The following is a 26,447-nucleotide window of genomic DNA, read 5'->3' as shown; positions in this document are numbered from 1 at the left end:
ATGAGTTCAAAAGATGATCAGCCTGCAAAATTTGGTCTGATGCAGAAACTGTTGTCATAGCAATGCCCCATCTAAGGTAATACTCTCTCTTTCGCTCCTGCAGCCTTCTTCTTAGTATGTTAACGTCCTTTTATATGCACGATGGTGTTTGTTTTGTAACTGTGTATTAGGGTTCTCAGAGAAACAGAACCAACAGGAAAGAGATTTATCATATATATGGAATACATATAAAATAGATTTATCTGTATAGGAAAAGATTTATTATAAGGTATTGATTCACATGATTATGAAAGCTAAATTTTGCAGGCTGCCATCTGTAACCTGGAGCCTCAGAAAAGCTGTGAGTGGTTTGAAGGCCTGAAACCCAGACAACCAATGGTGTCAATTCCAGTTCAGATCTAAGGACTGAAAACCAGGAAACCTGAGGACAGAAGATACATGCTCCAGTTCAACCAGTTAGGCAGACAGCAAGTTCAGCCTTTCTCTACCTTTTGGCTTTATTAAGGCCCTAAAATGGGTTGAATGATGTCTACCCACATTAGGGAGGGCTATCTGCTGTACTCAATCCACCAATTTAAATGTTAATCTTTTCCAGAAGCACTCTCACAGACACACCCAGAAAGAATGTTTAACCATTTATCCAGGCATCCTATGGCCCAAGCAAGTTAGCACATAAAATTAACCATCACAAACTGGAAGAGCAAGAATTTTATGTATACATAATAGCAAAAGATTAGACCAGGTCACCAGCCTGGCCTAATGTTAGAAAAAAGGGTGTAGGGAAGAGTCAAGGAGGGTAAAGCAGTTGGTTTCCCATGGATTCTCTACCTTGCCCTGTGAACTGGACTAAAGCCTCTATCATTAGCCGATAGAGGACCAGAAATTAAGGAAAGTGTTCTGGAAAAGATGTTGTGAGTGTTTCAGTGAATTCAAAGCCACTGAAATCAGCAACAAAGTTTGATGCAGATAGTCAGTTTTCCCCAGCTGCAACATGAAGCCAGACTGGCAGTTGCAGAGTTAGAGGTCAAGGAACCACTGAATTTGGGATTCTGGGCCCACACATCCAATAGGGAGGAGCAGAAGTAAGCTTGCATCAGACAGATTCTCAGACTAGTGGCAGCCAAATGATAAAGGGTGAGTAGGGTGGGTGCAGACTGTAATTGCTAGAAAAGTTTGGAATCCATATAAAACTCCTGTGGTCCTTTACAGAAACAACTGGGGAAAGAAGAGAAATTCCCAGTGGTAAGATCAGCAAAGGATCAAACTATCACAATATGGTCAGTAAATGTCTGACCTTATACAGCAGTTTGGTAAGATCCGGGGAATTTGGGTTATAAAAATTTACAGAGAGGGAATCCTTTATTTCGTTTTCAGTAATTAAAATAAATACTTGCAGGCCGGGCACGGTGGCTCAAGCCTGTAATCCCAGCACTTTGGGAGGCTGAGACGGGCGGATCACGAAGTCAGGAGATCGAGACCATCCTGGCTAACACGGTGAAACCCCATCTCTACTAAAAATACAAAAACTAGCTGGACGAGGTGGCAGGCGCCTGTAGTCTCTGGAGGCTGAGGCAGGAGAATGGCGTAAACCCGGGAGGCGGAGCTTGCAGTGAGCTGATATCGGGCCACTGCACTCCAGTCCGGGCGACAGAGCAAGACTCCGCCTCAAAAAAAAAAAATAAAATAAAATAAATAAATAAATAAATAAATAAATACTTGCAAATATTAAAAAAAAAATCAGCTGATGATGTGTGGAAAACTCAGGGACATAATTGAAATGTTTACTTACATTCTTCCTTTTCTCTCCCTTTATTGTTTTTAGGCAACTTGGTTCTTTGAGGTTAGTTAATTTTCAAAGCTGACTCAACAGAGCAGCACATAAGGAATTTATCCGAAAGAGAATGCGGCTAGGAGGGGATACAACTATCACAGAGGCTTTGGATCAGCAATTAATGCATCATTAATTCTTGATGTTCCTTGAATTGCTTCCTAAACACTCCAACAATAAAACAAATCTAGACTCCTTCACTGTTCTGGTTCACCTTTCTATACTCTCCTGATGGCACGTGACCACTGTTCCTGGCCATTGACTTCCAGAAAGAGAACAGACAGGGAAGTGTTGGTTAATCTAGTTTGTTCTAATTAACAATGACTCCAGGGAAATATATATCATAAAATAAATTTTCAGTCATATAATTCATAAAAGTCTTTGCAATTGTTAACTGAAATCTTCATATTCTCTCTTCTTTCATGTGTGTGTGTGTATGTATATATATAATTTTTAGAGATGGGGACTGACTTGTTGCCCAGGCTAGAGTGCAGTGGCACGATCATAGCTCACTGCAGCCTCAAACTCCTGGGTTCAGGCAATTTTCCTGTCTCAGCCTCCTGAGTAGCTCAGATGACAGGCATTGCCACTCCACCTGGCTAATTTTTCTTATTTTTTTAGAGAAGGTGTCTCTTTGTGGCACCCAGGCTGGTCTCAGGCTCCTAGGCTCAAGCAATCCTGCCTTGGCCTTCCAAGTGCTGAGCCACTGCACTCAGTTTATTCTTAAAGCAATGTGCGTGGCCTGAGGCAGAAAGATGTACACCAGTTTCCTCATCTGGAAAAATTGATGTAATTCTAACCTGTATTTCATCTGGTTGTGAGATTTGAAGGAATTATTACCTGCAAAATGCTTGGAACCATGCTTGACACATAGAAATAAATATACGTGTGTGTGTGTGTGTGTGTTTAAACACATGGTCATATATTGTTCATTTAACAAATATATATGTAAATATTTGTTAAATGAATAGTAAGAAATATATTTTTCCTGAAGATTAAATGGTAAAATTTATATAAAAATCTTAGTTTGGTGGTTTAAACATTGGAAATGCTGAATGATTGTTAGCTCTTTGGTCAGTCATAAAACATATGTTGAGAGCAAGAATATGACAAGTATGATTCAGGCACTAGGGATTGAAATCTGAGTGAAAACACCCAATCTTTGCCTTATGAGCCTAGTTACAATTGAATAGAGATGACAACATTAATCATATACTCACACAAATCTAGGTAAACTTGATACTGTGGCAAATGCTGTGCAAAAATGACACGTGGTACTATAAAATGTGTACTTGGGGCTTTGATTTAGTGTGTTGGGAGAAGGTTGGGAGACTGTCAGGAATTTTTCCATAAGCTACTGCCAGTAGAACTGAGAGCTGAAAAGTGAAAAGGAGCATATCAGTAAAGAGAGGAGGGAATCTGCGCCAGGGATAGGTGAGGGCTGGTGGAGCAGCTCTGTGAGAGGGACAAATGGTGACGGAGGGAATGCAACATTGGCATGTGCTGAAGCTGGAGACAAAAGCTGTGTCCCCATTATCCAGGGCTCTTTAAGCTACGTGAAGACTTTTAACATTTTTTTTTTTTAATCTTATAAGCAATTGGAATTCATCAACGGGCCTAAAACAGAACGGTATATGTGATCTGCAGTTTGAAACATCACCCTATTGGAGGAATCCTCAAATTTTAGTGTACATCAGATCCACTTGGAGAGCTCTTCAAAGCATGTCGCTGGGCCTCTTTCCAAAGTTTCTGATTTCATATGTCTGGGTTCCGGTAGGAGAATTTGCCTTTCTAACAGGATCCCAGATCTTGCTGATGCTGCTGGTCTAGAGTCATCCTTTGAGGACTACTAATCTACTGTACTGTGAACAAATTGAAAGGATCAAAAGAGAGCACCAGGTGGACCACTTACAAAGAAATGTCAGTCTTCCACACAAGAATTCATGGACATTTGACCTAGGGAAATAGAGAGAAGTTTACTAATGTAAGGAATATTTTGGAGGTAAAATTGGCAGGATTTGGTTATAGGTTAGGTATGGATATGAAGGACAGGGAGATGTCAAGATGTCACTGGGTTAGTTGCCCTACCTTATCATCTGGAAGGAAGACACTCTCATTTATAAAGTCCAAAAGACTACAGCCCAAAATGAGAGTTTTGGACTTTTTTTAAAAGGTTCTCCTGGCTTGCACTGGTTGGCTGCAAGGGACTAAAACCTGACAATAATCACAGAAAGTGCTGGTACTGACAGCTAAGTTATGAAAGACTGCTGGCCTCAAAGGGTGCCAGAAAGCTTGTTCTGAAAAAATGCCAGCAAGGAACCTTCTGGTCCTGTCTGTGGTATTCCCCAAGGGCACGTGAAGCACGAGCCAGGTTACAGTTGGGGTCAGTGTCAGATCGCATGGCTCTAGCTGCAGCTGAAGCCAATAAACAGAGCTTCTAAATTTAATAAAGACAGTGATGAAGGACTAGTGATTGAGTAGAGAGGAGAGAGAGCAGATGAAAGATCAAACTAAGAGAGGCGAATCCCTGAATTTGAAAAGAAAATTTCAAAGAAAGAGACGGTAGAAGGTGCCTAAAACAAAGAAATTTGCAGTACAGGAAAAGTGGTAGTTGTCAGCTCTCTTGCCTGTAGAAACATGTCTGAGACAAAAGTGAAAGAAGAAAAATGAATATTACAAAGACATGCATTGGACTGTCTAAAGACAACCCCACTGCAGAAATGAATCAGGGACTTGTTACTATCAGAGAGCGTTCTGAGGAATATTTAGGAAAAGTGTTGGTGATCAAAATTGGTATAATTTGGTGGCAACTTCCTCAGGGCTTGAGGAAATAAAATAAAGGTTTACCTGTGGAAATACCGGAGATTATATCTAAGGATCTTTGAGAAAGGTTCACAAACACAAATTTTATAGCATTCCAGAGATCAACCAGTGTCTTCATGCCAAAAAAGGAAATGGTATTTCTCCCAAAGGCAAGAGGCATTTGGTTCAGAATTTAATGGAGAAAATTGTGAGAACTTAGAGGAGGAATGCCCATTAGAGAGGTTCAATAGAATTTGAAGTTTCAAGGGAATTTTTCAAAGCACAGTGATGAATATATAAAATTTTACAGGTCTTTGAGGCAGAATATAATTTGGTGTATAATAGCTAGCTAAAGCGTAAAGCTTTTGTTTTTAATCTTGCAAGTGTTCTTAGCATAAAAATTGTAGGCAGGAGTAAAATAAAACAACGACCGAAAAACCTAAAAAGAAAAGATAAGCCACCCAATTTAAATTATAAGCCTTCAGTGTAGTATTCAGATTTTTGCAGAATCCTGTACTAGTACTATGATAGTGAAGATCACAATGATTATATGGGGAGCAAATTCGTATTGGAGCCTGCATAAACAGATTACTAATAGTTAAGAGTCAGATAACACCAATGGCTTATATAAAATAAAGAGATTTCGGCCGTGCGTGGTGGCTCACGCCTGTAATCCCAGCACTTTGGGAGGCCGAGGCGGGCGGATCACAAGGTCAGGAGATCCAGACCACGGTGAAACCCCGTCTCTATTAAAAATACCAAAAATTAGCCAGGCGCTGAGGCGGGCGCCTGTAGTCCCAGCTAGTCGGGAGGCTGAGGCAGGAGAATGGCGTGAACCTGGGAGGCGGAGCTTGCAGTGAGCCGAGATCGTGCCACTGCACTCCAGTCTGGGGAACAGAGCAAGACTCCGTCTCAAAAAAATTAAATAAATAAATAAACAAACAAACAAATAAATAAATAAATAAAATAAAGAGATTTTTTTGTAGTTTTGAGAATTTACATATAGTATTGTTGTGGGGTGTTTTGGCTTATTTGAAAATATAGATAATTATGGATATACTTTGAAGGATTCAAGATACATACTTTGGATCCTGGAATATTAGGGGAAGAATGGGAAGCGATTGCCAGTGTGGGAATGGAAAGGTGGTGGTCTCTTTCCTCCCCATGATAAGGGTCATGGCCAACACCCCTCTAACAAAGACAGATTAATAGAAGAATAGTTGACTATAACAGACAGATTAATTTAAAAATTAATAACAGCATAAGAAATTTCTTTGATCATAGCTTTATGTTACATGGGAGCCTTCAGAATTAAGACTCAAAGACTCAAGGTGAACTATTCATTTTTATGCTTGGGATTAATGAAGAATGGACCGTCATATAGAAATGTGACTGGGCAAAAAAGGTCTGATCTAATAATGATAAACAAAGGAGGGACGGGTGCAATGGCTCACGCCTGTAATCCTGGCACTTTTGGAGGCTGAGGTGGGCAGATCATGAGGTCAGGAGAGGTCAACATCATCCTGGCCAACATGGTGAAACCCCATCTCTACTAAAAATACAAAAATCAGCTGGGCATGGTTGTGTGTATCTGTAATCCCAGCTACTTGGGAGGTTGAGGGAGAAGAATCATTTGAACCTGGGAGGCAGAGGTTGCAGTGAGCCGACATCGCACCACTGCACTCCAGCCCAGTGGCAGAGTGAGATTCCATCTCAAAAAAGCAAAATAAAATAAAATAAATAAACAAAGGGAGAAACCCAGCAAGACCAGTCTGTTAAGATTCTTCCTGGCTTCTCTTTAGCATTCCTTCCTTCTGGTAAAAGGCAGGATCTTCTCTGGAATGCAGGTCTTATGACCTACAATCGAACAAGGTAGGTCAGGAAATTTCTTCATGGCCAGTTCTTACACAGAAAGATGGGTGGAAGGTGTAGTAATATTTTTAGGTTTTATTAGTGGCCTTGGAGGAAAAGGGTTCTTGTTTCTATGAGTGCCTTGGGAAAGAGGGATTCTAGTTTCTACTGCTTGCTTTAGGAGATAATGAGTGGTGAAAGACAGGAGGGCAGAAGAAAGTCAGACAGCAACTTTGTTTCTGAGGTTGCTTCTGAGGCCTTTGCGAACTTTAATTCACCCTTCAATTTGTCAGTGATTCATTTCTTGTCTTTGGAGTTGGTATGAATTTATCTTGAAGACCCTCAGGTTGATCTAAAGTTCTGTTCAAATGGTCTACGTATTTCACATATTTTTACCAGCTATCAAAAAGTCTTATTAGGAATGGTTTGATAGTACACACACACCCCCCCCCAAAAAAAATAGTAAATGTAGTATACAGTGACTGTCAAACGTGCTGACCCAGCAACTCCTAATGGCATAAGGGAAAATCTCTTCCAACCCCACCATCCTGCTAATGAGAGATAGGGGAGGTGGGTTGAAGAGGTAGGTAGTGACTGCAATCTGGGTATAATGCCCCAAGTGACAAGTTACAAGCTCAGCTATCCTGTTCCATCTCCACATTTTAAGCAAGTATTGAAATTTGTCCTATAGTATGCTCTTGTTTCTTTCCATTTAAAATAAGGATTCAATGCCTACCTCCCCGCAAAATCAAAATTTACAGTAGGGCTGCCTCTCCTTGAGGGAGCCTCCTGTTCTCCTTAGTTTCACATTTTTTCTCCCTAATACCTTGATATGTATCTGTGGTTTGAGAATTACAACTCTAATCTTTTTCTATTTCAAGTTATCTTCCATTCTTTAACATTCAGTAGAGTGTTCTTTAAGAATGACTGTAAGTGATCTCTTAACAGAAAATTGAATCATACATACCATGTCTTGTTAAGCAGTACTTTTAGCCCAGATTCTTTTATTTTTGATGGTAAAGTCTTTAAGTTACATTCTTTCATAGTACTTGAAACTACTAAAAATAATTGGAAAGGTTTAATTATCCTATTTACTGTTACAATTTGCTTTGTGTTATACATTTATTGCTATCTCTAGTGAGTTATAGTAACACTGCTGCAGGTGTTTTTAAAATAGATTGTATTGATTACCAGTATAAGACATGGTGAGTATCCAACTGAATTTTAGTTATGAGGAATAAGTGAAAAGGATTCTGTCAAGGAGATGTCAATTTGGCCCCAAGAAGTAAACTTTTTTGACAGTTCTGTACAAAGTAGGCGTTACTGAGTAACTGCCCCTATTATTTAGTAATTGACCCTGACAGCAGTGAAAAATTGAGGGGAGAGGGTGAGCAGAGAGTTAACAAGGAGAACCTCGAAATATCCAGGAAGCATGAAAACTGGAAACCACACCGTAGAAGGAACGTTGTTCCTGTCGAGTGACCAATTCCTCATTTGACTAATAAAAGAGAGAGAGAGAGAGAAAGAGAGAGAGAGAGAGAGAGAAATTGAGACATGGAACTAAAATGTTCTGGGTAGATGCTAACTTTGAGACAAAACAAAGAGAGGCAAAACTGGGAGATTTTGCCCTTCTAGTGGTAGGAATAGCCGCATTCCAATTTTAATGGGAGTCATTCCATAGAGAGCTCCATGGTAAATGCACAGAGGAAGAAACAAAGTACATATTCATTCATTCACATTTGGTTCATTTTTGTATATCTGGTTACCTATCAAGCATAGTATCTGTACATAGTTGAGATGCAGCAATTCACCCATTCATTCATATGAGATATACAGCATTTATTAAGCATCTGCTACATTCTGGTGATAACGATACAGCAGTGAAGAAAACATAGCTCCTCACAAAACTTACGTTCTGATATCACTAAAATGATTGCATATTCTGGCTGCAACCTGGGGAAACAGTGATCTAAAATATTAATTATCAAGTGCCCAGATTCTAAAGCCAGTTGGCCTGGGCTTGAAAAGTATTTTGCCCCATTAACTCTCTGTGTGGTTTTGGACAAGTTACTTAATCATTTTGGGCCTCAGTTTCTTTATCAATAAAATGGGGATATAATGAGTTAATACGTGTGTGTGTGTGTGAAAGTTAATATAAGTGCTCAAATCAGTGTTTGACACTGATAAGTGCCATATATATATGTCAGATATCCTTCTTGTTAAGAGAAATTAATCTTAATTTAACTCATGGGTAAATAGTTCTTAATTACAGAATAAAAGATAGAGACCAGGGAAATCAAGACAACAAAACTTGAGACACCAAAAGCAAATGGATTATTCATGTTTGTATTATTTGTTCAAAGTGGATTATAGAAGGAAAGAGAGAGCACAATCCAGTGGTTAAGCTAGTTATCCATATCTGTGGCCTGCAGTTTCCTCATCTGTGAAGGAATGAGAAAAGATGTCCTTTTTAGGGGTTCTGGAAGGATCAAATGAAATGATGTGTGTAAAATTCTTGGCACAAGGCATGGCTAAGGGTGAGCATTTATTAAATGGTGGCTATTTCAGTTGTAACCTGATTATATTGAGCTGACATCATTTATTTAATAGTTTTTGCCATTGCATTTCAGTTCAAGAAGGATTTAAGGAAACTTTCAATCAGAGCATTTCATTTCTAAAAACCATTAAACATTGGTCTCACAGGAAGAAAACGCTGCAACAGTCAGTCAAATCATGCATATTAAAAGTTAATGTTTTTCCAATGAAAAGAGACCCTTCCGGTAAGGTTTTTCAGTCTGTAAATTCTGGAGTCTAGATGGAATTGAGAGATGGTCCAATTAGTTAAATTTATACTTAGGATCAAATGCAACTAAACTTCCATAAACTTACTCTTGAATCACATCATGATCTATTTCCAATACTTATTATTGCTAAATTTTTGTATTTTTACATCTATGTTCACAAACACAAATGACTTTTTTTTAAAAAAAAGTCATATCTTGCTTGGGTAACAAGATTATAATTGACCTCATGAGTTAAGCTTCTTTCTTTTTGTATTTTCTAAAATGATTTTTTTTTTAAAAAAAGGTGGATGGTATTCCCAATTTATTGAATTGTTGATATTATTGGAAAACTATTTAGACCTAGTATTTGCTTTTAGTTGTTGTTGTTTATGAATTCCATTTCTTTAACTGTTATCTTTTGAATCAGAATTTTTCTTTTACAAATATTTGTACAAAAATACAACTATTCAGTAATATTTCAAATTTTTCAACATAAAATTACTCAAAATAGTTACTTCCATTTTTATCCATGCTAAATCAACAAATATTTGCTATTTTTGATATTAAATTTGAATTTCTTTTTTCTTCATTATTCTTGCCTAAAGTTTGAGTATTTTCAAAACTTGTGACATTATTACTCATTTCAAATTTCTGGTCCTTACCTTAACATTTTTCCTTCTTATTTTTTAGCATTTTACCATTTTTCTTTGTCTAGCTTCTTGAGTTGACCAATTTATTATTTTTCTGGAAAGTATGCAAACCTATAATTTCCTTCTGTTTAAATATACAACAAAATTTGGCATGTAGAACCTTCAGTGTCATTTAATTGTGAATAACTGAAATTTCCTTCATAATTCTTTCCTGATTTTCTCTGTATTTCAAGGGTTGATTAATAATTTAGCTCCTAAACATATTTTATATATACCTTTTGTTTTCATTTTCTTGTTGACTTTAGAACTGAAGCCAACTTTGACAGGAAGCTGCAATATTTGATTCTAATGTAGTCCTGGGAGTGATCTAGAATGCAATGTCCAAAATCTTTGGACTCACAGTCAAGCTTAGATACTCAGAGAGTCTCATATGCTTTAAAAAAAACTACATAGCAAAAGAATGTGCTTTTTTTTAATGTTCACATAAATTTAGGTAATTAAATGAAGGACAATTTCTCCCCTTTTTTGGAAGGAAACATCTAATGTTTCTGTCCTAGCTTCTATCAAAATTTCAAAATACTTTAATGAGTCTGAAATTTATAGGCCATATTATTTTCATAAGAGAAACAACATGAGTTCAAAGATCTGTGAGAATTTTATCAAGAAATAGTTTTTGCAAATGTATTTTTGTGTTCATACCCATAAAGAGGCATGAATGCCGAAGAGAAAAAAACTCGAAGACACTTTTTTTTCTTAAAAAAAAAAAGGCTTCACTCATCTTTTTAGCCACAATCTGTTAAAATCCTTGACATCAAAGTTGTTCTTCGTGCAATATAGCCCTTTTTTGAGAATTTGTTTACATTTATTTTTATAATACCAATATCATCTTAATACAAAGAAAAACTCTTTTAAAACCCTTAAGCTATACAAGTGAGAAAGTTGTTCCAATACAACTAGAACATTTGATTATTACATCTTGGTAGATATTGGATGTACTAACAAATTACTAAAAGTAAACAAAGAAAACTGTAAGACAAATATATAAATAAAAACAAAACACTCTGAGTTTTAAATTTATAAAATTTGCCTGAGTGTACTTGTTTTTTAGAAATGTATCAAATCAAGAGTTGCCATGTTTTTTACCGGATGATTATACTAATGCATTTGCAAACTGTGAAGATAAATTTATAACGAGAAAAACAAAAATGTAACTTTTTAAAAAGCAGTTTAGTTTTCTATTGAATTCCATCTGAACCACAAAGTTATAGTACAGTATCAATATGAGAGTAAATAAGTGATTATATCAACTGGGAAATGTTTACAAATCTGATGTGGTTACAAAATACTAAAACTTCTAGTCATGGCTTTAGAGATGACAGTTTAGGTTGTGCCAGTTTTCTACAAGCAAATAAAAATAGAACAGTTAAGGATAGCATTGAAAAAAAAAGTTTCTTGGTTTGAAGATATGCTGGTACTTTTAGAATAGTTTTTGGAAACTTCCTTTTGAAAGCAGTTTCTTGGCTTTGAGGAAAGTTCTGTTTCTCTTAATGGTTTGATAACACTGAAAAGGAAAATGCAGTTGATTACTACCTGTTTATCTCATATTTATGATTTTAAATATATCTCAAATATATTTATGATTATCTCTTTGTTCCCACCCCTACCTCCCCTTCTATCTTTCTCTGTTTCGTAGAAAAAATTATGACATCAACATCCAAAGGAATTCTTCGCCCATTTTTAATTGTCTGCATTATCCTGGGCTGTTTCATGGCATGTCTTCTCATTTACATCAAACCTACCAACAGCTGGATCTTCAGTCCAATGGAATCAGCCAGCTCTGTGCTGAAAATGAAAAACTTCTTCTCCACCAAAACCGATTATTTTAATGAAACTACTATTCTGGTGTGGGTGTGGCCATTTGGGCAGACCTTTGACCTTACATCCTGCCAAGCAATGTTCAACATCCAAGGATGCCATCTCACAACGGACCGTTCATTGTACAACAAATCCCATGCAGTTCTGATCCATCACCGAGACATCAGCTGGGATCTGACAAATTTACCTCAGCAAGCTAGGCCACCCTTCCAGAAATGGATTTGGATGAATTTGGAATCACCAACTCACACTCCCCAGAAGAGTGGCATTGAGCACTTGTTTAACCTGACTCTGACTTATCGCCGTGACTCGGATATCCAAGTGCCTTATGGCTTCTTGACGGTGAGCACAAATCCCTTCGTGTTTGAAGTGCCAAACAAAGAGAAGTTGGTGTGCTGGGTTGTGAGTAACTGGAACCCTGAGCATGCCAGGGTCAAGTATTACAATGAGCTAAGCAAGAGCATTGAAATCCATACCTATGGGCAAGCATTTGGAGAATATGTCAATGATAAAAATTTGATTCCTACCATATCTACTTGTAAATTTTATCTTTCCTTTGAAAATTCAATCCACAAGGATTACATCACGGAAAAGCTCTACAATGCTTTTCTGGCTGGCTCTGTACCTGTTGTTCTGGGACCATCTAGAGAAAACTATGAGAATTACATTCCAGCAGATTCATTCATTCATGTGGAAGATTATAACTCTCCCAGTGAGCTAGCAAAGTATCTGAAGGAAGTCGACAAAAACAATAAGTTGTACCTTAGTTACTTTAACTGGAGGAAGGATTTCACTGTAAATCTTCCACGATTTTGGGAATCACATGCCTGCTTGGCTTGTGATCATGTGAAAAGGCATCAGGAATATAAATCTGTTGGTAATTTAGAGAAATGGTTTTGGAATTAAAATTTTTCATCACTTGCACACTTGATAAATATTTTGATGAAATATCATCCAAGTATTGAGGATAAGAAGAGATGCAACATACTACTATTGTGTCACAATTTATTTTTATCACCCTCTCTAGGGTAACATGTATATTTTGGTGGAGATTTTTAAAAGCTCAGCATGAGCAATCATTCCATTTGGTTTTAAATTATCCTGTATATACCTAATTATGTGCACTGGAGAGTAATTTATTCTTCATTATCATTTGTAAACATTGTTTTTTCACATTTTTGTAGTTGTCTATAATGTAAGCTTGTGGTTTGATTATTGTTTCTACACTGATCAGCTGTTTAATCTATTTGGGAAATGAAGGTGCACATCTTAAAGTATGAAAAATGTTCACTGAGTATTATAATGTCTAGTTCCAACTTTGTATACTATAACAAAGGAAGAACATGTTGCTATTGAATTCTAACCTCTTTGACTCTGAAGTTGAACGAAGTGTTTAACTGTCTCTATTTGATCTATTTTTTACCTGTTTACCACATTTGTGAAGGTGAAATTGTTCATGGAGTGAATAAGAAATATACGAAGCAGAACTGTTCTATTCAGAAAGCTATTAGACTTCTCATTTATTTTCATTAAGGTGATTTGCAGCTACTTATTCTCATGATCTTAAATTATTCAAGTATTTTTAAATATACAGTTTGTTGTGATTTTCAGCACCTGGGAAGTAATCCCAATAATACTTTAGAAAATTGAAGACAGTTCTCTTTCTGCTACTGATAACACTCATTGTCATAATAAAACAAATAATTTCCTCAAATAACAAAGAAAAATGATACCTATATATTTATAAATGGTGTCATTTATGAAGAATGTTTAATTACTTATCAATTTAAGATTTTTTTTCTGAAGCCCTATTATTTAAAATGGTCTTATTTTGCCATATGGATATAAGATTTGGCTCATAATGATGAGCCCTATCATTTGATTTGAGTTCTATCATTTCAGAGAGCCTAAATAAAATTATCATCAAGGAATTAAATACAAGATGTTAAATACAATAAAGTGGGGATATATAGAAAACACACAGTGTTAGCACAGAGTAAGATCTCAATGCACATTTGTTGGATGGATAAATAAATGCAATTGAATTCACAGAAAAATGTTTGTTTCAAGGAACTGATAGTTCTACTTTAGAAGTACTAATTGGAGATGACTTTTTTATCCCATTTTGGTAATTATTCATACATAGCACATACGACCATGATGTTCAGGGCTTTACAGAACCAAAATAAACCTACCATTACATGAAAATTTTGAAGAGTATATTCCTGAACTTGCAGCTGCCTATAGCATTCTCCTCCAGAAGGCTAGAGAAGAGGAGAGCTGGATATAAGCAGAGACAACAGGTGAAAAAAGACGGGCCACTAAGGATTCTTCAAGGAAAGCATTCCTCAAAATAATCTTTAGTGCCTTTATTCCATTCAGGCCAAAAATCCATCCAAAAATTAGAATGTTCTGCGGACATCCGTTTGGGTCTATTTGTGACTTATTCCAGTAGTCCTATTACAAGTTGACATCAGCAAAATTCAAAAAGAATTCAGTAAAAAGGGCATAGATCCAGCTACCCAGACTATCTTGTAAGAGAATAAGCTCACCCTAGCACCAGAAAGATTTGAGCAGAGGAATATTCCTGTAATGAATAGAGGATTGTTTGATTCTCAGGTATATTTCTTAAGCCAAAATTGAACGCAGTGTCAGACACTGCCTTAACACCCACAGAGATAAGATGAACAAGGTACTATCACTGCCTAAAATGAGCTTACAATTATGTGGACAGACATACAAAAGCTTCCTTTCAATTCAGTCTGAAACTGTTTACATGCATGTGCTACTCTCAATGAAGTTTGTATGAGTCAATGCTGATTTAATGGGGGAAAAAAGTAGCAAATTTCCCCAATTGCTTAGCTGTTTGACATATTTCTGAGTTGCAAACCTTGTTAACTCTTTTGACCCAACATATTATTCTCTCTGTATTACCTCTTCTAACCACAATGCATTAAGAAATAATATTTTTATGTGGATGTCCTCCTCAATAAGTAAAGATCTCCATCCATATTTAATTAATTGGTAAGACAGTCAAATTAATACATTTACATTTATTTGTCAAATTTTTGACCTGTAAAAAGCATAGAGATCTAAAGAGGATACACTGCTAACAAATTTAGAAAGCACCTGCTTTTTTTGTTGTTTGTTTTGTTTTTTGTGATGGAGTCTCACTCTGTCACCCAGGCTGGAGTGCAGTGGCATGATCTCAGCTCACTGCAACCTCAGCCTCCCACGTTCAAGCGATTCTCCTGTATCAGCCTCCCAAGTAGCTGGGATTACAGGCATGTATCACCATGCCTGGCTACTTTTTGTATTTTTAGTAGAGATGGGTTTCTCCATGTTGGCCAGGCTGGTCTTGAACTCCTGACCTCAAGTGTTCCACCTGCCTCAGCCTCCCAAAGTGCTGGGATTACAGGTATGAGTCACTGTGTCTGGGCCACCTGCTTTTTTGAAAGCAGAGAAGCATTCAATATTATTTCAACCTGCCTTGGCTCTAGTGAATGTTCATGATTTGAAAGGACTGAAAGACCTAAAGGCATTGTCTCTATTGTTGACTACAAATTTAGGCTCTTTGTTGGACTATGACTATAATCACACACTGATAATATGACCCAAGTCAAGGCAGTACTACTAAGTGTCTAACAGGTGCATTGAAACCCCATTACTAAGTCCCAGAAGACTGTTTCCTAAATTTGAAGTGGAATAATTAAACGACCCAGTGGAACCCTTTAGCTCTGGGTCCATTGATCTGTGAGTTTTAGGGCTAGAAGGAATTATAATTTTGTTGTTTATAATTGCTATAATATAAAAATTATAATTGCTTTTCTTTCTACTTATGAGTTAACTAGATCCAGAGGTATCTATTCAAGACACACATTCACACACACATACACACACATGCACACACACATCACAGCTAGTGACAATAGTTAAGATTAGGACTTAAGGATCCTATTTCTCTTAATCCCACTTTTTTTTTCAATTGCATTCCTACCTTATCATAGAATTATGTCTCAATTTTTACAAATGTGAATGTCTTATTGGTATTTTTAGGACCTATAGAATGGTATACCTCATGTAGAAGAACTTCAACTTTTGAAGGTATACAATAAATAAAACATCAAACTTGTTAGCATTCGTTCTGGTTTAAATATTTTAGGAGTTGAGTTCAGCAGAAGGAAATGGGCTATCACTACATTTGAGTGAAATATAGCCCTCCAGAAAGTGTATGGTTCACAGCCACTCCTTTAATAAATCCTGTGGATTGCAATTCTTTGTAAGAAACTTATGGAAAAGATATGCTGATTCAACAAAATTGGTTTGCTGTTGATTATACAAACAAATAATTATGCCTGGAATTAAATTGTGGACACAAAAACGGAACAGACCGTTTAAAATGTTTTATTTCAAAATATCGAAAAGCTATTACCTTCAATACTCTAAATATTTAAATATTAATTACTGTAGTCGTCAGTAAGAACAAATAAATATTAACCATTATAGACCTTACTAATAAGAATATATACTGAATTGTCCACATCCAGAGTACCACACCCTGAACAAGAAAGACATGAGAGCCTGACAGCCATATATATTATGACAGCTGCATATCTGACAATATGAAGCAGAAAATGAAAAAAAAAATCATCTTGGGGGGAAACAAATACATGCTTAAAATATTTGTATTTACTGTAACACTCCTGATAATCTCAGATTGTGCAGAAATTTTTTTTTTTTTTTTTTATTGTGAGGGGCTTAGAAAGCTCAGAGCATTTGATGTGTAAAGCAACAGAATATTTAGGAATTATTTGCTGAGCCTTTCAATTCTTGCCTCCAATTGGAGGTTAAATATGAAAAGAATAGGAAACTATGCCTCTGATATTTTTGTCAGTCTATTTTTAAACTAGATTCCATGAGTCTTAAGGTAATCACCTAGAATTTTTTTTTGCATGAATTAAAGTTACCACAACTTTCAGGTCCTTACCTTATGACTGTGTTTGATCATATCTTTGAGCTCCCTTGACCTCTGATCTCATTTTAGAAAACTTCTTAACCATTACAATCAAGCTGTTAAATATAACAAACATCAGAACTTAAAGGATAAGCACAGTGCCTAATGTACAGGAGGGTCATATCAAATATTTGTTGAATAAACAAATGAAAGTCATTAGTTGTCGTGTAAAATATTTTTTAAGAGTAGTGATGGTGTTTATTGGCACCAATTGGAGATGATATTTTATATTTATTTTATTAGTCAGTTTGTCGCCTGGATGCAAAAGTAAGGCATTTTAACTCCTTTCTATCTTACCACATTGTAAATCATCAAAAGAAGTAACATCGCAAGAAAGATTAGAAAGGATTTGGATCACGTTAACATTCTATGTAAATATTAGTAACATATCAACTGTTTCTAATAGGAAAGAAAATTAGTATTTAAGGAGAGTATAAAGTGCAAGCACTGTGAAGGGCAGATATCTATTACCTAACCACATGGAGAGAAATATAATCTCTCTCCTAACTTCATTCCATTGTATTGCAATCAGTCAAGTAAGGTGATTTTTTTTTTTTTTTCTGGATGTCTCATTTAGAGATTTTGTAGCATTTTGTAAATGGGTATGCTTCACTACTTTCTCTCCTTTAGTAATTCATATTGAATGTATCCATATTCATATGCATTTTATAAAAGAGTTAACAGAACCTAAATAAGAGCCTGCTAAACTTGGAATATGAGTGCTACCCTAGATTATGAGTTCTACGGACTAATTTTGAAAAAGCCACCTAACCTCTCTGGACCTTGTTTGTAAGGTTTCTCCTAGCACTATTATTCTTATCTAAGATCAAATTTGATATATGCATGAAATTCCTAATGGAATTTCAATGACCATCGCAAAGTAATTTTTTAGAATATTCCGTACAGATTTCCTTCTCATTTCTCTGGGTAGATACTTAAAGTATGAAACTGATTATTTAAACTAACATGTGGAAAGAACCTAATCCAGAGCTTGGAATATAGAAAGTGCTCAATTAACTGACATCCCTCCTGTATTTCCTCCCTCCCTTTAGTTGTCTATGACTTTTGAACTCACTACTCCCTGACACCTTAACTGCCTGCAGAAAAATCGGTCTTATTTGGGGCATTATTTTGAAATATTTTAGAGTCTTCTGTACCATTCAGATTCTTATTACAAAAATCTGAAGATATTTATTGATGCAAAAAATTTAGGGAGTCATTGGAAATACCTAAGGCAATCCCAAGCTAACAATAAAATAGCATAATTTTAAGTAAGCTAGATTGAGTTCATTTAGAACATTTAGCTATTTTTTAACTCATAGTTAACATATGGCCATGCATTTGATTTACTTTAAAAATATTTTATTTAAAAATAACCTCTCCAACACCAGTTGCTTCCTCTCAGTTTGACTCAAAGCATGCTTCCTAGGTCACGTGACCTAGAATCACCAGAAGTGTTAACAATACCAATTTCTGGGCTTTGAGCCATGAAATTAGAATTTCTTCAAATAATCCATGCCCCCCTGCCATCCAAAAAAAAGAGCATGCTTTTAATACAATTCCAAAATTATTCGGTTTCTGCTATAACTGGTAAACCATCCTGTCCTAAACTAGCAGTTCTCAAACATGCATATGCCTTTGAAACTTCCTAGATCATCTGCATAAAAATCATTTGAAAGATTGTTAATAATACACAGCTTCTGAGTCTCTGGGTGTGAGAAGGGACCAGGAATCTTATTTTAAAAATCTCCCCAGATGGTTCTGGTGTCCTGCTAGTTTTGAGGTTTGCATCCCACCTGTTTAGATGGGAAGTATGCTATTACATATGAGGTATTATCTGTCTTTGGTTCACCTGGAATCTTCTTAAATACATCGGTAAAGTATTCTACCTCAAGATCCAAGACATTTTCTATGTCTAATTATTTCACACATGAGCATGGAACTCACCAGTCTTGTGATTTGGGGCAAGTTATTTATAGTCTCCAGACTTTTTTTCCAGTTGCAAGTTGCTTATAGTAGTTCACGAACCTGAATGCACATTAGAACCATCTGGAGAGGATTTAAAATTGCAGATGTCCAAACCCCACCTCCAGAGAGTTAATCTATTTAGTTTGAGGAAAATCCCAGAAGTCTAACAGGTATAAAGACTCCACAGGTAATACTAACGTGGGCATACCTCAGGAAATCACCAGTTCTTGTCCTGGAGGAACTTTTAGGAAAATAAAAGATTACACATCTTGAAAAAAATATCTCTAATTTACTTTCTAGGTTCTAACTGCATGTTTATATTTTGCAACAGGAAAGACTGGTCTAGACAATTACTGGGATATATGCTTCTGTGATCTACTTTTCTATTATATGTGTTTAAGAGACCACATTCTTGGGTTCCAAAGTCTCCTTGCCTGATAGCTAGAAGGGTAATTTGCAATTGAGATATGGAAAAGAATTGCAGCATCCAAATTTTTGACAACTACAGATTTAGAATTGAATCCAAGGTCTGCCATTCACTAGCTATGTGCAAGTTACTCAACTTCTCTTACCCTCAGATTTTGCAGCTGTAAAGTAGAGGTAGCATATTTCTGAGAAATTATATTCAAGTGACTAGATATCTGTTCAAGTGTTATCTTTTATGCTTATGAAAGATAATTGTGAGGAATCCAGGGCTATTTTCACAATTTGAATTCTAAAACTCTGAAGATGTTAAATAGGCAGCTTGTAGGAATCATTGAAATTTTATACAAGCCAAAGGAACAACACTCAGCAAAAGGGAAACAAATAAATCCAGCGCGGAAGCATAGATTCATGTTTCCCGTAATTACTAAGTAATGGAGGAGGTGTGAGGAGCTGGCAGTGGTGGTGAATAGGCATTGTTTGCATTACTAAATACATATACCATTTCTTAAAATAATTAGAACTCAAGCAGGCCTAATTTTCTCTCCCTGTTATGGGCAATCAATAAATTAATAGTCAATTTAACTTACTATCAGTTGGTATAGTTCATGTCACAGAATAGGATAGCAAGAAGATTCTCAGAGACCATTTTCTGGTAAAGAAAAATGCCTAGGAATATTTAACGGTTTGACTTAATCTATCACTTCAGCTGGTCCACTAGTTTTGACACAGGACTAGTTAATGATTTCTTAGGAAGTCTCCATCTACTTTTCATAAAACTAATTTTTAAAAAAGGTAAAAGTTATTTTAAAAATGTTAGGGTATAACTTCAATAAACAGGAATATTTATCTAGTGGTGCAGAAATAAAATACTTGTTAGCCAGACTGTGATTAAGGCTACCCTAATTGCATAATAAATAGTTTTGACATGAATAATCTCAATTGTTCAAGTGTACAATTTTAAAGCCGTACTGTGTTAGAACAAAAAAATAGGCTCAAGGAAAATTTCTATTTTTCTATATGAAAAAGGGAATGATATTCAAAATAGTATTTTTAAGTAGTTTCTAATTGTGTTCCTTTAAAGAGCATTAGAAATGTCTGTTGTGTCAGTAACATTAGAAAACTTCAAAAACTGATTTATTTTTCTGAGTTCTCTGGAAACCAATTTTGAATTAGTTGTGTATGTAAAGTAAGTTAAGTTATAGTTTGCTGGAATTTTATTGTGGAAAACAAATATAGGTTTTAACTGAACAATTTTAAGGGCCATTTCTACAGAAAGTTATGCTAATGTGCTAACTTTCTACACATGGCTGCATTCCATTTAGATTAATGAGGATTCAGGAAATAGTAAGGCGGGCTCTGCAGAAGCAGTATCCAAAGACTAAATTAAAAACCCAGGACTACTACTCATTATGTGAGAAATATGGGCCACAGTTACAATATCACATCTCTAGTCTCAGATTGGCCTCATTAGCCATCTTCAGTTCCTCAAATGAGATAATCCTGAAGATGCCATCCTTATCCAAGGTGAGATTGCCAGAGAATAGGAGCTCATCTAGAGTGGAATACATGTCCCCAGGGACTGTAATGAGCTCAGGCTTTTCATTTACTGGTTTTCTTCCTCAAGAGTCCTTAAGCAAATATGAAGACTATCTGATTATCTATGTAAAGCTGGAAGTAGTTTACTTTTTAGATAAAAGATAATCTATCTTGAATATTTCATATATGATTTTAAAATAATTATCAAAAAACAAAGACTGTCATGTTTGAGAACAAGATTTTACTTAGAAGGGGGAAAAAAAAAAGAACTTTCAGCTTATAGATGCTCTACATTCAAATCAATGAAAGCTCTTGCTCTGGAAGTCTAACAGGCTCTCTGTCATTGGAAATGGATACGAGGAAGGAAAATAGGGAAATAATGATGCCTTTTTATCCTTAAATAAAAATGCAAATCTTTAGAGCTATCGTCATTATGACAGCTTTCAAAACAATATATATTCATGTGCTTAAAAGAAAGATTGGGTTTGGTAGGAATCAGGGTTAAGGGAGTAATTGTGACAATATAAAAAATGGCATTGTTATAGAATCCCTAGGAGGTAAATAATGTATGAGATGAAGGTAGGAAGTAATGTATGCTTGCAGAAATGCAACTGGTCAAAATTGCTTGAATGAAATTGTTGAGATTAAACATCTTCATTATAATAATATGTCTCATTCTGATTCCAAGACAATATGAATGTAGAGAAGAGATTTTTAAATGGAAAAAGTAAAGAGCTGATAAGTCTATATCTAGATTCAAGTTCACAAAGCAGCAAAAACAAGAAAAGTGTCAATGAGAAACAAGAAGAGGAGTAGTAAACTAAGGATCAAAGCCCAAGTTTCAGTTTCACAATCTACTGTATAATTCACTAACATTTCTGGGCCATAGATTTTTAATCTGTAAAGGGAGTGTGATGGACTCTACATTAGAAGTACATGAGAAGCTCTTAATAAATCTTGATGAATTGGTTAGAAATTCCAATTTAATTAGCCTGGCACAGTACACGAACTGCCATATATTCTTGCAGTTTTTTTCTTACTGCTCCTTTCCATGTGGCCATGTCACTACAAGGGGTGGGGAAGAAGTTAACCTGTAATTGCTTCAGGAGCTCTGATTAAAAGGTTACTGAAGCAAAATACTGCAATGAAGTTCTGAAAATGAACAGTTGGGACTTTACATGATTTCTCTTTGTCTCATCCTCTCAAGAATGCACATATAGACACACATATGCCAATTTTTTTTATGTAATTCAAGTATAACTTTGAATAAAATGACTTATATTCAAGGAAGGTCAAAACTATTATTCTGAAGCAAAATGTGCCAATTCTAGCCAATATGTGAATTGTAAGGGTCAGTAATCCATAAACTATTTGGATGGTAATTGTATGTTTTATTAATGTGATGTAATTTTGCACTATTGTATTGTCATATTTAATCAAACTCTTAAAAATATCCTGAAACGTAATGCCAAATGTACAGTTTATAGGTTCATGTTATTTCTGATAAGAATTTAATTGCATTGTGCTAATAGTTGTTTATTGCTATTAACTTTCTGTGTATGTATTATTGCGATGCAGACCCAATAGGGTTATTTTAAGCACACTAATTAGTCATCTGGATTTTTATAGATAAAATCACACATTGATCAGAAATCATTTTTCTACTTATTTTTTTGTAGAGTATTTTTCCACAATTGAAAAAAAAAAACATGATTATTTTATATCAAACATCGGCTTTTCTTTAAAATCTTATTTTAGTAGCTAATGCATGTTTGAAATAAGATGTGTTAGAAATTATATGACTATATTAAGGTTGTGTTTATATTAGGTGAAAAAATGCATGCAGTTGGTGAATCATGCAGCTTTGGGGACATTTGCACTGCCACTCACACACAGGCTCTGTCTCAATCCATTTGCATGATTCACGTCCTTTCAAAAATCCTTTTTCAACATTTGGTAAAGTGAAAATGCTATTCTTAGTGCTAATGAGCCAAAAAACAATGCTGCATTTCTTTTTTCTAACCTCGCAGCATATTGTGGTAAATTTTCTCCCAAAACTTTATTTTTGGAGTTATTGTTGGCAATAAATACAACAAATTATTTGTTGGCAAGTGATACAATTTACTGTATAGCAACTTAATAGCATAAAGCATGAAGATGTGAAAATATCATCTTAACCAGTTTCATTCTATCAACATAATATTCTGGCAGCTTTTTCTATAACGAGAATGGTATATCTTTTTACACACTGCCAAAATCAGTACTACTGCCAGTCACCTGAGGTCAGGTCTGCACAACACTAAATTGGGCAATAACATAGAACATCTAGGCAGCCTTGACAGTCAACCAGCATAATCACTAGGGGAAGAAAAAGTAGGCCTACCCTTTTACTTAGTAACTTAAGTAATAAAAATTGTATAAAAATACGAATGTTGGCTGCAGAGGAGCCTTTGCATGCAGATAATTTACAGCAGTCTTTGAAAATAACAAAAAATATTCCATTTAATGAAGGATTTGTTTTGTTTAGCTTTTCTCTTTTATTCAGAAAATATACCTGTGCTTTTGAAAGGGCTTAATTCCAAACAGGTAATATATGTGGATGAATCATCTCTCCTCCTATGAAATTAATCATTCATAGTAATATATTAAGGCTAGAAAGTAGCTCTTAGTGACTTAAAACATGATATAAGCATTTACACTGTTGGAAGGTAATTTCATTGCAATGCTATTAAAATGATGGGAATCCTATTTATACATTTATTTATTTATTTATTTTCAGAAGATTGGTTCCTTCCAGTTCAATTTAACAGCTTCAGTGAAGTTAGTATAATGATAAGAAAAAATTGACTCTAGCTATTATTCCAAGTGAAATTCATGCAGCTGAGTCCTGCTGCATTCTGGGAGTAAAGCATTAATTCAAAAGAGGAGTAGCCAGTCCTAGCACTGTAGATGCCAACTTTACCAACCAAGATATTGTATGTGTGTGACATTCAGCTAGCATTGATCTGGGCACTTAGTTTGCTACCACATTGTTCCCTTCATTGATTGAAACTGTAAATAACATAACACTTTAAGGCAGCTAAGCAAATATTTTAATAAGCCACGAAAGGCAAGATACCAGAGGAAATCTGTATATTCAGCTATTTGGAGAACTCGTGTTTTCCACAAATTAAACTGGAGATGTCATTTGAAATTTTCTTCCCTTAAACATGCTGTCACAACATGGATTCCTGCTCATGGATGTCTTTCTAGGCTTATAAATATACGGTGTGATTGCTATAATTTTGTGAAATTTTGTTCAGCAATTAATAGTGACTTCAGCAATATGTGCTAAGATTCCAAGGCAGAAATAAATGTATAAAGGATTTGAGCCTGTGTGTGTAAGAAGAAACTCTTTCTTAAGTCATATTTCCTAAATTCAGTGTAAGTATCTCGCTGATTTAGCACTGGAGTTATTCCTTGAATGTGTAAATAATGATGTTCTATTCTGACCTAATGAATTCCTGTAATGTGAATATTTAAAATAAAAGAATTCAATTTAAACGTGTACTAGCTAGTGCTGGTTATTTGTAATTCTTACAATCAAAATTATTCACTTGAGAAGATTTATTTTTACTTAGATGCAAATCTAGATTCTATATATATATTGAATTAAAATTTTAAAACTACATAAATATATTTTCCAGATTATACACTCATTACAAATACTGCATCAAAAAGGACAGTGTTCATATATAAAATGTTCTACACTGCTTTGTTTCCTTACTCTTGCATTGCTTTAATGGATTCAGGGCTGCAATTAGACCTGTTAATGATTTGGGCTTGTATGCATGGGGAATAGGAGAAACCATTCAACCTTCTCTATTCTGCCTTGATCTTGGCTTTGGAAATGTCTCACCTTGCATTCTGAATTATCTGCCATTCTACATACTCTTTTGGTTGTTTATATTCAGGCCTATAGAATCAACAATTACCAATATGCTAAGATCCCAGGTGTTTATATCCAGTTTCCTACTGTCATCGAACTTCCTGCAGATCCAATAACAGGGATAGCCCACTGTAAGGGAATGGAAACACCGAATGGCCTCTAAACTTTTATTTCCTTAAGGGCACTATTATAAATTATGTTGCCTAAGCTAAAAACTTGGAATTATCCTGAATTCTTCTTTTTCCTTTTCCCCACATTGAATTGACTATGAAATTTCTCTTAAATATGTCATTTTCTTCTGATCCACTGCATGGCTTCATTCAGTCAATAGGGCCTTCAATATTTCTTACGTGGAGCAAAGCAATAACTTCTTAAAGTCTCAAAAAATCTACACTCGACACTGCGACACTGCCACCACTGGAAAAAAAACAGAGGAAAAATGATACAGAGAGAATTCAGCTTAGAATGTTGATTAACCAGTAGTTTTTCCCCAAAGTCACTGATTAGGACTTTTCATTGGTTCCTCATAGCTTTTAGGATGAATTCTTTATTTGGGAGCAGATCATATACTGTCCTTTAACATTTGACTTATATTAAATTTTCTAAGCTCTTTTTCGCTCCCTTGTATTACCCTGTGACGTTTCGTCATCTGTGATACCTCTCACGCTCCCAGAGCTCAGACAGCTTTTCTGCCCAGTGAATTCTCAGCATCCGTAAGATTACGGTCAAGGGTCATATTCGTTGTGATGCAAAATACATTTCAGATGCAAAAGATATTTCAGATGTGTTCAAAGGCCAAGAGGCAAGTAAGGTTATTAGCAACATCCTGGAAGAAATGAGTTGTGAGACTGTCCTTGAAAGAAGAATTTAGTTAAACAAGCAGAGAGGACATGTGGATAGACCTTCCAATGAGGACATGAACAAGGTCTTGGGAACAGCATACGGTGAATAAAAATGGCTCACTTTAGTTGTATATTCATGAAAAAGAATAGTGTTAGATAAAGCATTAGTGATTTAAAAATGAGAAGGTCAGAATACTTGGAGCTTGACACTCAAACTGATAAATGTAAACTAGGTTGGTTGATTTGAATTGAGTTAGTTTGATTTGGTTCATACTGCTGCATGATTTAAAGTCACCGAATAATTATGAGCAGATGTATGGGTGTGTGCAGAGCCGTGAAATGTATCTTTTTAAAACTCTAAATCATTAAAAAATGTAAACTAGCATCATAACATCTTATCCACCCTCATGGCTAGTTCCAAGGTGTTTCAGTGGTCAATGTCTCTCTTTGGCTGGGGGAAACCATGTGGTATCGTGGCTCTGAGTGTTTGGGTTCTGAGGCTGGACTGCTCACATTCTACAGCCCTTCCACTTCCAGTGGTGTGGCCTTGGGGAAGTTATTTCACCCTTCTTCACCTTAATTTTCTTGAATGAAAAGCAGGAATAATGATACTTTCTCCTAAATTGTTGTAAAGATTAAATGAGTGAATGCACATACATTATTTAGAACATTATCTGACACTGTAACACTCGATATCTCAGCTATTATTTTAAAAGGAACACAAACATTTTTACAATACACCTTTTCTTCAGTTCCACCGGTCACTATTAAATCATTGTCTTTTAACATATTGTTGTTGTTCTTGTTAAAAACATAGATCTTCAGGCCTAGCATGGTGGCATGTACCTGGAGTACTAACTACTCAGGAAGCTTAGGCAGGAGGACCATTTGAGTCCAGGAGTTCGTGGTTGCACTAAGCTGTGATTATTGTGCCACTGCACTCC

General features: G+C 35.6%; 1 protein-coding gene across 1 annotated transcript in view; it reads left to right on the top strand.

Moving 5' to 3' along the window:
* Window positions 1–13,997, top strand: part of FUT9 (fucosyltransferase 9) — a 195,312-nt gene extending 181,315 nt beyond the window's left edge. Inside the window, exon 3 of the mRNA XM_023205817.2 lies at window positions 11,608–13,997. Within this exon, the coding sequence (XP_023061585.1) occupies window positions 11,616–12,695 (1,080 nt within the window). The 5' untranslated portion in view covers window positions 11,608–11,615 and the 3' untranslated portion in view covers window positions 12,696–13,997. The remainder of the gene's footprint in view (window positions 1–11,607) is intronic.
* Window positions 13,998–26,447: the final 12,450 nt, after the last annotated feature.

Source organism: Piliocolobus tephrosceles, chromosome 5, assembly GCF_002776525.5.
Source record: "Piliocolobus tephrosceles isolate RC106 chromosome 5, ASM277652v3, whole genome shotgun sequence".
Taxonomy (NCBI): Eukaryota; Metazoa; Chordata; class Mammalia; order Primates; family Cercopithecidae; genus Piliocolobus; species Piliocolobus tephrosceles.
The sequence above is the reverse complement of the archived record's forward strand: the minus strand, read 5'-3'. Positions and strand labels throughout refer to the sequence as shown.